Source organism: Mercenaria mercenaria, chromosome 3, assembly GCF_021730395.1.
Source record: "Mercenaria mercenaria strain notata chromosome 3, MADL_Memer_1, whole genome shotgun sequence".
Taxonomy (NCBI): Eukaryota; Metazoa; Mollusca; class Bivalvia; order Venerida; family Veneridae; genus Mercenaria; species Mercenaria mercenaria.
The window spans coordinates 86,197,714-86,214,768 of NC_069363.1; the positions used below are offsets into that span (position 1 = coordinate 86,197,714).

The 17,055-nt window shown below is 34.4% G+C and overlaps 1 protein-coding gene across 2 annotated transcripts in view; it reads right to left on the minus strand.

The window, feature by feature from the left end:
* Positions 1–1,691: 1,691 nt before the first annotated feature.
* The window catches only part of LOC123524172 (uncharacterized), a 28,466-nt gene continuing 13,102 nt past the window's right edge, over positions 1,692–17,055 (minus strand). The window contains exons 1-15 of one of the 2 annotated variants that reach the window (XM_053539140.1): positions 15,844–15,996; positions 15,320–15,435; positions 15,073–15,156; positions 14,361–14,463; positions 13,949–14,057; positions 13,227–13,291; positions 12,964–13,010; positions 10,853–10,945; positions 10,449–10,541; positions 10,179–10,262; positions 9,616–9,920; positions 8,383–8,432; positions 7,279–7,339; positions 6,771–6,824; positions 1,692–5,326 (exon numbers count right to left, since the gene is read on the minus strand). In XM_053539140.1, the coding sequence (XP_053395115.1) occupies positions 5,183–5,326; positions 6,771–6,824; positions 7,279–7,339; positions 8,383–8,432; positions 9,616–9,920; positions 10,179–10,262; positions 10,449–10,541; positions 10,853–10,945; positions 12,964–13,010; positions 13,227–13,291; positions 13,949–14,057; positions 14,361–14,463; positions 15,073–15,156; positions 15,320–15,368 (1,341 nt within the window). In that variant the 5' untranslated portion in view covers positions 15,369–15,435; positions 15,844–15,996 and the 3' untranslated portion in view covers positions 1,692–5,182. Of the gene's footprint in view, positions 5,327–6,770; positions 6,825–7,278; positions 7,340–8,382; positions 8,433–9,615; positions 9,921–10,178; positions 10,263–10,448; positions 10,542–10,852; positions 10,946–12,963; positions 13,011–13,226; positions 13,292–13,948; positions 14,058–14,360; positions 14,464–15,072; positions 15,157–15,319; positions 15,436–15,843; positions 15,997–17,055 lie in introns of those variants that run through there. The other variant, XM_045302152.2, reaches the window with a different exon arrangement.

Genomic DNA, 17,055 nt, shown 5'->3' on the forward strand with positions numbered 1-17,055 from the left:
TCCTAAATCACTGTTAATGGTGGTAGAATTTTTAAAAAATCGTATCTGTACATATTGTCTTTCATACCGTGATGTGTCCTCACCGTAACATTTTTGAGCTGCTGTGACGTCAATTAGCAACTTAAGTCCCCAAAAAGTTAAAAATATCAATCTTGAGTTTCTAAACTATGTAAAACAGGGCAAAATCAAGAGATGTTTCGAAATTTAATTTTGACCGACTTCACTTATGGGGACAAGGGTCTGACAGTAGATTTGAAACTTCCACAAATCTGTGCTGATACCAGTGCAACAAAAATCATGAAAAATTCTTTTGATAAATTCAAGGCAACGTTTTAACCGAATGTATTACATAGACTTAGCACTTCATTATGTGACATTTTCAGCCTGCCGATTCTGTTGCTTCTGTGATAAAAACGAGTAAAACGCAGGTTTCAGGGCACCAAATGTTGAGGCATAAATGGCCCAAAATGCACAACTTGCGCGACCCTTTATCGTATTATCTGCAAATGACTGACCTAAAACATGTATATTTTTAAAGCAGGTGGCCAGATGAAAATGGTGGGAAGAAAAGTGTCTCACAACCGTTTACTTGTTTCCACAATTTTGAGCTGAATCTGGATGGATGAATGACCGTTTCCATTTCGTCTGAATTCCGTTACCTCAGGTAAGTCTTACGACCCGGCCGTCTACACGGAGCTAGGAAAATCGATTCAAACATATTTACTTTACACAATAACTACTCATACGCAGGAATCTTCAGTTCTATAAACATCATAAATAACCAGTTGAATATAAATGTCTTTAAAGTGCATCTGTCTGTTTTATTTAAAGAAACGTACCTGGCCCTTGCCACTTTAAGCTCTGAAGACGCGAGCTATTGCTAGCCTCGTTCTGACGACCTTTCAACTAGCCAGTCAGAAAACTTACATGCAAAAAATCTATATTTAGTATGGGTTTTTCATATTTATAATTCTTATGACGACCACATCGCGACTACGCCCTCGGTGTTTGAGAGAAATCATGTCATGATACAGACTTTGTCACATATTTAGTGTTAGACAGCCGGTTAGCTCAGTCGGTAGGGTAGGGCATTTGCCCTGTAAGCGAGGGGTCCCGGGTTCGATCCCCGGACTGACTGCACATTTCTCTTACTCTTTGACATTCAACACTATTTTGATGGTTCAGCCTAATACTTGTTGATACAAGCCATCTGATTGGTTCAAATAAAAATAGATTTGTGGAAATAAAAATAGCAATATTGGAAATCCAAAATATACAGAAGACGAATGTGAAGTGGTCATTCTCAGATCTTCGTTTAGAAGACCAATTACTTTAGTCAGATTGTTTTCACTCGGACTGACCTTTAATCTGGTCAAACACTCGGCAACAGGGACAGAAACTACAACTTTACGTAAAACGAATCTTGCATTAGTACTCGAGAAGAAATAGCTCATATATGGTTACTCCATCAACTGACGTATAATTCATGTCTTCTTTCTTCTCATGCAAAAACTTAGCAACACTTACCGTGTCGATGAATAAATTGTTACAGTGCATTACATGTAATGTATTTATCATTGTCTAGACAGAGCTGTCGTAAGTTATAACCGAAGTTTTCCAATCATCTGTCTGTAGGAAGCCAGAACAATGTTGAACAGTCGTCGTCGGTAATAATTCAAGAATCTAAACACCTCCCGATTTATTTTTAATCTTGTAAGTCACATAACATGCTCAGAACAACACATCTTTTTATCATATTGCGAGTATAAAATTGAAGCAATAACTGTAATAACTAATTCATATTTTCAACTACTTTGTGAAGGTCTCCGCCCCTGAATATTCTGAACAAAATAATACTGTTTCAATCAGTATAAACAATATCTTTTATCTTCCACATATCCCCATAATATCCTGACAATGAAATACATTTCTACCTCTATATGAATAAAAAGTCACTTTTCAATTTTATCTTAACAATAGTTTACATTTGACTTAAACATTAAAACGCTGAACATTGCTCATTCATACTCAACTGTCATTTATATTTCTATTTAAATGTAGGTCAACCTCTTTGTCATACTAAGATATACGGAAGTTTTTTTATGAGTCAATATGTTTAGAAAGTGAAACATCATTAGACTGCACTTAAAATACGTATACTCATGTTAAAACTAATTCAATATAGACGGGTTATGTTTGAAAATCAGGTCAATTGTATTTTAAATACATTTGTATGTAAAAATGACAATTATTAACGGACAGTTGCAGTAGTATTTCATCAAACGTTAACTGCGTGTCATACATAATAGACATGTATTTTGTAAATATTTTGTCGCATGTATTTGTATATATTTTGCCGCAGGTATTTTGTACATATTTTGCACCAGGCATTTTGCACATATTTTGCACTAGGTATTTTGTACATATTTTACACTATGCGTTTGTGCATACTTTGCACCAGGTATTTTGTACATATTTTGCCTCGGGTATATGTTGTACATATTTTGCACGAGGTATTTTGCTGCATGTATTTTGTATATATTTTGCAGCAGGTTTTTAGTACATATTTTGCATCAGGTGTTTTGTACATTTTTGCCGCATGTATGTTGTACATATTCTGTCGCAGGCCATTTCTTTGAGAGCAATAACTTCATCATGAGAAGACGGACACACTTAGAAAAAATAACAATCACACTCTTCCGTAGAAGTTTGACAGGCAGGGAAACCGTCAGAATACTAAGCAAAATCTAAGAAATGCTGAAAAGTAGTTAGTGAAACACATATTGATTAATAAAACTGTTCATCTTTACTTGAGCCCACCCGCTAAGTCCAATAGGGAGAGCACATATTTACGGATTGCGGGGTCTTGTGTTTGATCCACGGATGAGGTGCAAGTTTGTCGTGACGATTTGATAAAAGACATTTTGTCAAAAATCATTCGCATTCCTTCTCTGATTCACGTGGGGAAATTAGCAGTTACTTGCAGAAAACAGGACTGTATTGGTACAGAATCCAGGAACACTGATTAAATAACCGCCGTTAATAACTGAAAAATTAATCCATAATGATAACGTGCTTCCCGCGTAAACGCTTCATGAAACAATTCATAATGCGTGTGCAATGCGCTCTCGTCTCATTTGACTGCTGACTTTTCACGATGTGTTGATGTAAATAATAATTGTATTTATTCTTACCAATATTTACTAATGATTAAACGTATTTCAAGCAACTTTTCAACGTAATTGTAAACATCTTTACTTAAATTTTGCTTACATTTTACTTATCTGTGGCCTTAAGCCTGTTACCAATGTGTGTCCGAGCCGAACTATGTCAAGAGTAAAAGCTACTGAGCTTGTCCTTAGGGGGTTCTGTGCAGACGCACATATACTAGTATGCTTTCGTTAAATTCAGATTGATACCAACACGTACTGTATCGTTCATGCTATCATACACTTGCCTTAAGAGAAATTAGTCATTAAGTAACCTGAATTTGAATTGAATCAATATCTATATTTCCATAATGCTGACGTTTGCAAATTTATGCCGAAATTATTGACAATTGTTATGAAAAACAGATATAAACATAATAACTAAACTTTATAGCAAACTAAATATCAGTTTTTTAGTAATAACGTTTTTTTAGCAGATACAAAGACGAAAGTCCATTTGTTTAAATCTTTATACACACATGTTACATATACATATGTACATACATAATTTTGAATAAATCAATGAACAGAAAAAAAGTAATTTTTAAAAAAGAGGGCCATGCTGGCTCTGTATCGCACACCTGAGTACCAATTGCTCAAAATGATATGATCAAGTTTTGTCATAGAGCACATAGGCATACACATTAAATATCATCAGGATGAACATTTCCTTGTAACAGTCCCTTTTGACCTAGTCAGGGCCGATTTCCATACCAAGTTTGAGGGTCCTAGGCTCAAATGCTGCATTTCTGTACTAACATGACTATTCCTTACCCTGGAAGATTTAAATAACATTTAAAACCAATCACATTAGACGCTGCTGAGATATGTTCATTTACATAAGATAAAGGGAGGTAATTTGTCATTAATTCAGTCAATATGTATCTCCACTGATTGTCCAAGTCCATCTGTTGATATAAATGAAATTTCAGATTAGTATCTTCATTAGTTACGGAGATATACCCATTTTAATTTGAACTAAAGGGAGGTAATTTGACATAAAATCAGTCCATAGTTATCTACCCTGATTGTCTAAGTCCAACTAATGACAATAATGAAATTTCAAATAAGTCCTATAAGTACTTACTGATATAAATCCATTTTGATTACAATCAGGGGAGGTAATCAGATATAAAATAAGTCTGGAACCTACGACTGGATCTGACAGATTCGTCATGGAATCCAGGATTTATTGTTGTTGAAGATATTTAGGAAATTTGTGTCAAATCAAACCATAAATGAAGTCTCTATATGGCTGCAAAAGCCAAAATAGCAAACTTCGGACCTTTAAGGGGCTATAACTCTGGAACCCATGATGGAATCTGGCCAGTTCAAGAAAGAAACCAAGATCTTGTTGTGGTACAAGTTGTATGCTAGTTTGGTTAAAATCAAATCATATATGAAGCTGCTATTTTGCAGACAAGGTCAAAATAGCTAATTTCGGCCCTTTCATGTGCTATAACTCTGGAACTCATTACGGGATCTGGCCAGTTCAAAAAGGAAAACCGAGATCTTATGGTAATACAAGTTGTTTGCAAGTTTGGTTAAAATAAAATCATAAATGAAACCACTATCGTGCAGACAAGAAATTGTTGACGGACGGACGGACGCACGCACGACGGAGACGGACGAAGGGCGATCACAAAAGATCATCTTGTCACTATATGACAGGTGGGCTAAAAATAGGTACATAATGTAATATATTGAGATTCAAATTTGAGCGTGTGAAGTATGGTGTTTTGTTATGAAATAAGAGTCTAAAGGCGACATAAAGTTAGAAGATGAGGTGGAAATTAAGGAAAACTAAATATCAACTTAACAATTATCCATATTGTTATATAACAACGACAGGAACACAATTTAAGGCAATGTTGATGTATAGTCTTTAGGTCATCGGTATATTATGTAGCCCTAACAGCATGATCATCATTAACAACTTGTATAATTGCATGTTCTTCTTGCAGCGTCGGCTTTTACGATATACTTTTGTATCCTTTTTGAAGTTTAACACTGTAATCCGCTGCGGGTAAGTCATTGGCGTTGTAGTAAGATAGTAGTTCATCTAGTGATTCAAATGTATCCTTCTTGTGTGATTTGAACAATGACAGTTTTCCATTCTGAAGTTGTTGGTATAAGTTATATAAATAGTTATATGTTATTTAAACAGTTTTAAGTTATTTATTAGTTATAGGCTATTCTTAATAAAAACATGGACACATATTCAAGAAAGACTAACGGGAAAAAAATCCAATTGCTTTTGTTACAAAATTTCAATGCGACCATTTGGAAGCATTCAATGCAATTTAGAAATGTAATGGCAGTCTCGTTTCTGTTTAAGAACGGTAATGAAATGTGACCGACAAAAGATGAATCCCAATGGAATACAAATCAAGTTCTTAAAGGTGCTCGCTACAGTTTCGTATTTTTTTTTCTCAATAATAGATTTTGATGAAATGTTTTGTATTAAAAGATCATGTTAAGATGTATTGAAAAATGAAATAAAAATACTAGGTCACCAGCTTTGTTTCAATTTAATTTGCCCCTAGATATGGTGCTATTTTAAACATTTTTCAAAATTTCTGTAATCCTAAAATATCTTTCAGTAAAGTACAATAATAAGCATAAATTTGATTATCTAAGCATTTTTATAACGGAAAACAATATATCTATTTGAAACATGCTCAGAGAAATCAAAAGAACATGATTTTGTAAAGAAAGGAATACTTGTTCAGCAGACCCAAGTGCTATTTTTGCATATTTTTGTCAGTTTAAGTTGGTACTTCTGCTATTTTATCGAGTTTCACATAATAGAATTTAATCAAACTCTGCACATACCTTTGGTTATGTCTAACTAATCTAAAACAAAAAGAAAATTGATAGGTCACCATATTAGATTTCGCTTAAATCAAATTACAACGAGGTGGGGTGTGGCGGGCATTTATACAACGCAGGTTGGTACGAAATACTCTTTCAGTATTTCAGCAAATGACTTAGAAATATATATATAAAATTATCAAACGGCAGATTTCTTAATAAGCGGATTTTAAGGTGTTTCTGAAACATTTTGATGGCATAAAACGATGAAAGTTTCCGCCCTTTTTTTAACAAAACCTGTAGTTTACGAATGTACGGTACGGGTACGGTACGGGATTAAAAACAGCTGTGATCAATGCAGAGTTTGAACGCTGGTAATAAATAACAGACTCCAGTATATGTCGGACTGAAGCAATTTGAACTAAAAGTACTTTAAATGTATATATTTTGTAACCATGGTGATACTTACCTTAACCTTTAGTCAGTATATTAAACATTTTTTACATTAAATGCATGCGAACATAAATTTGCCGTACGCGACATAAGATAATCACTTCCGGGCATGCGCAGAAGACTGCACCAAGTCTGCAGTGAGCAACATCGAAACCAAATGGGCACGGTGTTGGGGTAAATATCGACCCGTCTGGAATAACTGTAGCGAGTGCCTTTAAGAGAAAGTGCGAAAGTGCAATACTGGTGTAAATACAAATTGTTACTGTATTATTACCAGGCTATTTAAAATCATACCTGGTGATATATTCGAAAATATTTCACCCCATGAGGTGTCATGACACAAAGTTCCTGAAATTATAAATAAAAAATAAATTAAATTCATCAGTGTGTCGCTAAATACACAAAAAGAAATAATTTAATTATGAAATGTTTTTACCCATACAGTGTGAATATTTGACATTAATCACACTCAGAGAAAAAGAATAGCAATATGTGAATACTTGAAAAATGAATTTTGTGAGAAGATCATTTGGAAGCATATCACGCAATTACGCAAAATAAAAGCAGACTCAGAATCATTGATTTTATTCATAAAATGAAATGTGCAACATCCCTCATACACTCTAGCACCGGCTTCAGTTGAATTATATTTTGGTAAAATTTAATGTTCTTCATGAATGCTCGCTAAGGACACTTAGTCTACGTACGGGGAGATGTTATACAGCCACGGCACTGAAAGACTTAAGATGCTGAGATAGCTGATAAAATAAATGATAAAATCCTTCGTACGACTGTCACTTACGTGTTGTGTTGATTCACCGCGACAAACAGCAAATTCTCCAGTCGTCTTTTGATGCAATGCCCTGTGATAAAAAAACAACGTTGCTTTACTCATTCGGGATAAGTCAGGAATATCTTAAAATAAGGCTCTTTTAAAAATTTCAGCGATATATGCCTGCCCCTTATTAGACTTTCGCAAATGGTGAGCGAACAAGAAAAGTGAATTGAAAATTAATTTAAATATTTGACCTCTAGGTGCGACCTTGACATTTAAGTTATAAGTATGGGTACTGAACGCGACACATCGTACTGCAATGGTAATCATTTCTGCTTAGTTACCTCAAAATTCAAAATAACAACAAAATTATAGACACCCTTTTTGTGTACAGAAGACTGACACACACACGGAAAGAAGTAAAAAAAAATTCTCCAGTTTAATGACACGAGTATAAAAATGACATCTAGAGTGAACAAGCTTTAATCTAGGACTTGACCTAGTCACCCAGCTTTGAGCCAAGATAACACAGTTTCAAAACCTGTTGAGATTTAAAAACACAAACATTCGGGCAATGTTTCATAATGATTGGGCTAAGATTGTGACAAAACAAACCTCGAACATGGTGAGCTCACTTTGAGCACTTTTGCTTGAACAAGCTAAAAACAAAATCTCAGGCGCAAAACTCCAAATGTTAAATAACATACCTATACATTTTAGTGACGTTTGTTCAAATCATTTTGGCAAATGAATATAATATGTAACATAAAATTTCATGGCAAATAGACGAACAGACAAAGCCAAAGCTAAATCCCACCGCAAATAAACGGCCTACCGGGCATATTACAATTAAATTATGGTAAAGATGTCTCCTTGAAATTATGAATCCCCCAGAGTGTTTAAACTCAACTTCGTCTTAATTCGCACATTTGTGGTAAGTTGATGGATTGGTCTAATTTGTTCACGCAAGACGCTGTTTCCATGTCATGCGTATTCGATTTTTGGCCTCGACAAAAATTCAAATTGTAATATTAACCTTTATAACTTATTCAACAGCCCATCAAAAAAACTAAAATTATTCATTTCTAGATCATATACAAATCTTAATACTTCCACTGAACATATACTTGCCTTTTCACCTCGTCCTTTCTATCGCAAATATAGTCAATGCTCGCGAATTTCTGAAAAGAAATAATGAGAGATTAGAATAAAAAGGTTTTTTTCTCAAATGACTACATTATAATAATAAATGAAAAACAATACGTGTTGTCAAGTTTATTTATAGGTTTACTATCAAAAGTGACAATATTTAGGTATCTTCCAAGCAATGTACTACTGTTATAATTGTGGTTACTGGATTTACTGTGGTACCTCGACTTGCTGCACTTATAATACTTGCTGCACTCACAAAAGTCACTGCTCAACCTTGACCTGCTACACTTCCTAGATATGCTGTGTAACTTGGACTTGCTGCGCAACTTGGACTTGTTGCGCTTACTAGACTTGCTACACAACTTGGATTTGCTGCGCAACCTGGACTTGCTGCGCTTACTGGACTTGCTTCTCTTACTGGACTTGCTGCACAACCTGGACTTGCTGCGCTTACTGGACTGCTTCTCTTACTTGACTTGCTGCGCTTACTGCAATTGCTCTTCTTATTGGACTTGTCGCGCAACCTGAATTTGCTGCGCTTACTGGACATGCTCTTCTTATTGGACTCGCTGCGCAACCTGGACTTGATGCGCCTATTGGACCTGCTCTTCTTACTGGACTTACTGTTCTAATTGGACTCGCTGTGCAACCTGGACTTGCTGCGCCTATTGGACCTGCTCTTCTTAGACTTGCTCTTCTAACTGGACTTGCTGCGCAACGATAACTTGCTGCGCAACCTGGATTTGTTGGACTTGCTGGATTTTCTGCTTCTCCTAAAATACTGCGCAACTTAGACTTGCTGCGCCTGCTGGACTTACTGAAACACTTAAGTTTCGTAAGTGACAATACTGGGAGTTTCTTTCTGGACCTAATTTTTTTTTATTTCTAATCCATTTCACATATAAATACAAAACGCGCGAACCGGATAGAGAGACGCCATTGTGTGGCGGCAAACTGTGTTTGTCTTAAAAATAAATTGGTTATTTTTGACACGTGTATTTTAATAGAAGAGCAAAACAGCTACTTCCTTTATACATGAAATATGACTGGACATTTTACAAAAAATATTTAAATAGATCTGACTATCGGTGATAAAGATCCCTGAAAGAACGTGTAACTCTGAAGAAAAACAGCTATACACAGACAACTAAATAAATTTATCTTTTATTAGTAAAATTGCACGAATAAATAGGTGCAGAAAAATACACTTACGCATTGTTTTAAAGATTCTTGCTCTTGTGCATCTGTATAGCGTGATTTTAGGCATGTATCATCGCTGTAAACGCTGTCATCCAGGTTTCTTTCATTCGCATAAACACTGTCCTGTCCATGCACTGACAAATACGATATGGATTGTTCTTCATCGGCTGGATCAATATTACCTCGTACAGACATGAACGATAACGATACGGAAGAAGGTAATGACCTTGCAAGCAGGGATCGCGGAGAATGTGTAGTTTCTGCATGTGCTTCTGACCTTTCCTTTGCGGAAAGATGTGCTGTCCTTTTCGATAGAGCTGTCGATTTAATATATGAAAAATATCACATGTATTCGTTATAATCTATAATAGTCTATTGTGAAAATAGTGTTCTAGGTTGTTTATATGACACAAGATCATCAAATATATAGATTATCAAAGATCTCGAATTTATTTGTCGTCTCGTGATATTCCAAAGCATAATTACTTTAAACAAAAACGAAACACGAGAAGCAAACAAAATAAATTGTTTTCATGTTGAATTTAACTGTAGGTGATATAAATTTGATTTTATACCTTTTGATGCCTTTAGCTCATTCATTAAAGCATCTGACTTAACATTTCTCTGCGCGTTTTTCGTAGTCCCGTGTCGCATATCATCTAAAATGGACATATCATACATATATACAAGTTGTTTTGCATATAGGCATACAGTGGTGAGAAATACGTAAAATACTGAACAGACTGCAAATGTATTGTTACACATTATATATTTATACAACCAAGCACGGTAAACATATTTTCTTTTTATACCAAACAATTCCAGTAATTATTACTAATTTGTACCTTTGTGTTGATAGTTCACATTTTCATATAAACTGTCCGTCCGCGTGCTGTAAGATCTTCCTGAAGCGATTGGAATTTCATAGGCATCGTCATCTACAATAATTATTTGTTTCTGTTAAATAATATTTCAGATATATATGATTTTGATCAAATTGTGTAATATTCATAAAAAAATGCAAAACAAGTTTCTTCCACTACCGTCCATTAACAGTCTCAGTCAAATCGAGTTGCCAACATTTTCACTGATGTCGAGTTAGGCGACCTGTGGAATTCCATTTTTTTTTTATTTTAATTTTACGAATAAATGCTAGTGACAATACAGGATCCAAAACGTAGTTAAATAAGTGAGTTATATCGCAGGTTCACTACTTGTAAAGGCTTTATCTTACATGTTGTAAACGTACCGGCACAAGCCTGAACAGGAAAATTATTGGTTTCTTCAAATTTTCTGTCATTAACTTCATCATAGCCTGGTCCATCTTCGTACGTCGGCATATCTGCAATACAAAAACAATTATTGTTTTAAATTACCTTTAACGATAATAGCAGCAAGAAGCGTTTACTTTTTTCTATATAATGTTCTATGCTTTTGTTTTCCCCTAAAAAGGTAACCATATCGAACAAACTATCACATAAACTGGAAACATATAAACAAATATGATTGAAACCACACTCCGTATATGCGTTGGATTATAACTGCCTATAATAACCCGTAAAACATATGAGTCGTGCCATGTGAAAACCAACATAGTGGCTTTGCGACTAGCATGGAGCCTGCGCAGTCTGGTCAGGATCCATGCTGTTCGCTAACGGTTTCTCTAACTGTAATAGGCTTTGAAAGTGAACAGCATGGATCCTGACCAGACTGCGCGGATGGGCAGGCTGGTCTGGATCCTTGCTGGTGGCAAAGCCACTATGTTGGTTTTCTCATGGGGCGGCTCAAATGTATTTTACATAATAGGGTATGTATATCATTTCAAGACAAAGAATTCTATGCATTTTGACCATTGAAACAAATGAACATTTATATTATATCGAAACAAGTGTTATGTAATAGGCTGAATAATGTCTTCAAAACTAGAAAGATCCATTATACTGTAATATGGAACCTTGGACGCCTGTTTCGATAGTCCTTTGATACTAAATTAAACAAATCATTAACTTTATTATTTTATGTAAATTTTTCGATATTTTAGTAATTAATACAGGTTTAAAATCTCTTATACATATTTTCTTCTTTATGTGCGTAATATCGCTGGAAATGGAAAAAGCGCTAATGAAAAACGGACAAGATAGGCATGATTTTAAAAGGTCCAGCTGTGCAACTGAATTGTATGATGTCATCCCTAAAATCAATTATCTAAATCAAAAACGAATTAAAATGAAACATACGTAACAGCCCTAGATTGTTGTTAGGATAATTTGTATATGATATGTATATAGGTGTATCGCTCTGCGAGAAACCAGAAGAGCGGACGCAATAAACCAGTGGGTATACTGATAACGGAACCAGGATCGCGAGTTGTAGCTCTCTCTCTCTCTCTCTTCTAACTAAACATTACAAAATTGAGAGAAGAGTCATATAATGAGGATGCTTTACACCTGGCATTTTCAGGAACCAGGAAATCTACTGGAATTGAACCCTCTTCTTATCGTGTTTTCCCACTAGCATTAAATCGTTTGAAGGAGTCGTACATATGGGTTATGAGAATTAAATGGGCTTACAAGGGACCAAGCAAAAAGCAAAAGACATAAGCCTACGGAGTGGTCTAGAGTTAATAATGGCTAACTATTAAACAAATGGCTGTGAGTTCTCCTCCAAATTAAATCCTTAAACTTAAATTATGCCATGTATGTTTTTTTCACCTGACACGCTAACGAACAAGGGAAGCTTTTGAAATAGGAGTGTCTTCTGTATTTTCCCGCTTATAATTACGTTCTTCTTATGGGCTACCGGTAACGATTAAACATACGAGAAATCAAAAGGTGTTAGACGCAGTAATTCATTGGTAATACCCTAACTAAATTGGAACAAGAGGTTAAAGTGAACAAATAAGGAAATACTTTTCTATAAGTTACTAATATTTCCTGTAATGAGTGCCTTAATTTCATCGTATGACAGGGCCATAATGACCTTGTTTATAATGTGTATGTCACAATTGTCGATATGAAAAATAAAATATACCAAGTGATTTAACAAGTTATTCTATTTTTCTGAGACTCTAGATGTCTAGGACAAACCTAAAATATAATTATGGCCCAGTATACCTGAGTACACCTCACTAAAATGATTATATTTTTACTTTGTACCTGCCTATTATATTTATACAGCATTGTGTTCCCAATAAATTGCTCTGTAATGTACCGAAACCCGCATTTAAAAATAACATTACATAATGAACGCCCCTCGTATGTGAACACTTTATTTGGAGAGTTGTTTTTTCTGTTTAAATAAAGTTTACAGATTTTTGGGACTTAGAACTTCTTTATTATATTGTTGCTGTTCATTCCTTACCAACTGTATTTCTTGGAACTGTCTCAGCACTTCCATACCCACTATCACTGAAAGAAAAAAAACTTCTGAAACATTTTTTTCTACAGTTATACGATATATATATCATTCGATAAGAAACAAATATATTCAAATGCCTACTATGTTTTTTATTCTTCACATAACTTAGTCTTTATATCGCATACGGATTATCGTTTTTAGTAATCAGATTCTTTTATTTAAAGTATGGATTCTTTCATTTAATGTATGGAGTTAAAATTACTCACAGTGACAGTTTATTAAATGTTGTTTCCACTTCTGAAATTACGGCCCAGAAAGTATTCAGCCACTTCTATAATAGATAACAGAATGATGCATAAAAAGTAACATATTTGAGTAAAACGCTGAAAATGTACGAAAGAAATATTAACTCCATCATAAATTTACATTTCAATAGGACTTTTCCTACATAAATAAATTCCTACAATATTCACAATTTTCCCAGTAGATTACACCAATGTATATTATTTCGGAATATTTCCAGAATTTTAGAATAACCTATGATGTACACCATTCAAACTACTTTCAGACATAAGTCACTCCTAAACCTCGGTTGTAATTTTGGAAAGGTTTAGTAGGATCACTATGTCTCGCTACGGCAGTCTCCCATACAAAGGTGTCGCTCTTCCGTTTCTGCTGACGTAATAGAAAAATTTATTCGCGGTGAACTGATTTGTGAGATAACTGTTTTAATTCGTCGAAAAAAAGATATAAGATGACGTTTCCAGAATTAATTCATTGAATGTATATGCATATTTCAAATAAATGACACATTTGTATGATTTGCTATGAATTACATTCATTTCGACTGAAGGTTGTTCAGTTCATTCATACGTCTAATGAAATGGAAATGAAGTTTACTAAATACTTAGTCTGACGTTTCGCCACCAATCAGATTAGATATTTATTTGGTGGGCCATGTAAGGTTAACAGCAAGTATATATCATACCTCTCTAGTTTCCCGTGTATCACAGGAGAAAAGTATAGAACCGTGTCCATTTTTGTATCTGAGACAGAAACAAACAGTCTCTCCGTTTATGGGGTCACAATCAATTGCACTGTAATAGAAATATGGTGTATTGAAGGTGAACCAGTTGTGAAACGCATAGTTAAACACACAAACGGCTTTATAAGCACACACACTCACGTATTGACTCTCTCATGTAATGAATGTGTCAATCAATAGGTGAGTCAGTCAATAAAGTGAACACACATGCATCAAGAAAGGTATATATCATTAGCTAAAATAACATAACGTATTGAATGGCACTTAAATTGAAATTAAAACCAAAACTTCCACTACACTGTTCTAAATCATAACTATTAAATAAACATTTGTATAATATCGTATATATACCGACCTGTCAAACTGCTTGAAAGAGTAAGCATGTTCTGATTTCTTAGATTTCCTGTCAGGATATATGTATAAACAACCTTCAGAAATAATAACATACCGCTGCTTCCCTATAAGAAAAAAATATTGTAAAAGCGTACGGTTCGTGTTTTCAAATTGTTGTTGTTAATGTTTGAATACGAATATATGTGAATATTTTAGCTCGTCTGATTAAAACAAAATCTAGGAGGTATTGTCGTCACTTGTTTATCGGCGTCGGTGTCGGCGCCGGCGTCAGCGTCGAGGTTGGTTAATTATTTTAGGCCCACCTTTTTTCAAAAACTATAAGTGTTACAACTTTGAAACTTTGCACATTTGTTTATCATCACTGTTTTACTATGTAGGCCAATAACCATAGTTCTGATAAACATGTTGTTAGAATTGTGGTACTTTAAGTACTAAGAAATTTTTACTTTCTTGGTTTAAATTTTTGTTAAGGTCCATTTTTCTCAAAAACTATAGAAGCTACAGCTTAGAAACATTGCACACTTGTTTATCATTGTTAGCTAAGTACTTAGACCAATATCTATAACTCGTTAGCACCCACAGGAGGTGCAATTTTTTTTTTAGCTATTGCACTGACAAGCATTTCTGACTTGTTTCTGTATATTAGACTTATCATTAGTTTCTGATATCAGCCTAAATTTATGTCATTGGAACTGAACATTTTATCTACTTACATTTCTTCCCAAAGTGCGAGTCATTCTGCACATAAAGAACCCCACAGTGTGTATATTTAACACCTCTTAATAAGTCGCCCGCGCCTAAAATTTGAATGAACACTTGAATATATAAAATGTCTTTTTACAAATAGAAATCGTCTCAACAGACGTTATGCATAATTAATTATGCAAAAATAATCTTACATGAACATTTAACTTCTATCTATAGATTGAATGAAAATAATGCTGTTTTATTTTACATTACCTATAACCAAAGGCTCTTCAATTAACGTCGTACTCGCCATGTTCGCCATTTTTCACCGCACTTGAGAAATAAAATCTGTAAGAAGATCCTTGTGCGGTGCGTAGATTTCAGAATATCTGAAACATATTTGTTTGTCCTTAACATATTTCATTTACATGAAGACACAACGGTTTAATGTAAGAATATAATGAGAACACTTGTAATAAAATCTGTAAAAAAAAAAGATCCTCTGGAAGCATAGAATGCAACCAAGCTGAATACTAAGTAATAGCAGACTCGGTTTGATTGAGTCTGGTCATGAACTTACCTAATGTGTATATATATCATATATGTAACAAATATCAAGAGCATTAAGGTGTTGAAAGTTATGTGCTATATGGAGCGCGGCTTATTCTCGCTAAGCTCATATTCGGATAAGTATTTGGTCGTTAGTAGCGCATGTCAAATAACCGTTAAAGTCTTGAGACCGTTTAAAAACCAGTTTATAAAACATTGATTTGATTTTCAACTTATTAAATGCTTACGCAAGTACGTGACGTAATTAAATACGTTAACGTGGTTGTATTACACGTTGAACCCTTGGCTGCCTGGTATGCTTTCGGTGACAGATTTTGTACCTTTTGATTAAAAACTGACCGTTGGCCAACAAGACTAAGAACAAATATTTGCCATGTTTACCTCATCTGAAACTATGTCAAAATTGTCCTTTAGAGGAGATAGCTAAATAATGTATGCTCGAAAGATGGTAATTATATTTGTATTAGAAGAGGAAAGAAAATAAATGCATGCATAAATACGTCCTTAATTTCTCCTGAAAATTTGAATATGTTGTTGAAGCAGTTTAGCTTTACATAAATACCAAGTGGGCACTTTTAAACTTGTTGCAATTTCGAAGAAGCTTTATATATGTTTTACTACAATGGAGCAGTTAGCGTATTTTAAGCACTTTGTTCAAAACCATATTCATATAAAACGTAACTTCCACGCACTTCTGCAGTCGCGAAATCCGAGAAGTAAACGCTGCAGAATAGTCTCCCCTTGGTATGTTCTTAAGGTGGAATGCGCCTAATTTGAAGTTACCGGGTTTCTCGTTTCGAAATTTTGATTAATATAAAATTCAGCATATTCCTCGTAGACTGCGGATTTTACTTTTTTGATATTTCTGTAACTTTTTTCTCTGCAAACCTTCAAAAACGACCATTGACGTCCATTTTTGATGAACCGCCATTTCACGTCCATCAGACGATTTTTGTAAATCGTTCTGTTCATTCTACAAAAATCGATTTGCTTGCTAATCATCATATTTTAATTCAAAAATGTCTTTAAAATGGTGTATAATTTATGGAGATCATTTTAACGTAAACGTCGATATTTACGTTTAAGTGACGTCAGAGCGACATATATGACGTTGAGTTTTGAATAAAATTTTTGCTTCAATCTTATCTCATGTAAAATCCAAACGATAGAATTTGACAAAAAACTAACATGATGATGAAAACTTCATTTTCTGTCGATTTATGGAATAGAATTATGGGGTCACCGAATTCATTTTCGCGTAAAATTACATTACGCTACCCCTACCCCCAAATCACAACATAGCTTAGTTTACGTATTTTTCTGATATATCTCTATTAAAATCTAAGTATTTTACACTCTCATTCATCAGAGGCTCACTACAGATGTGAAACGAATCTTGGTACGTGAGAAAGAGGGTTTTCTTTTTCAAAAGAGGTGTG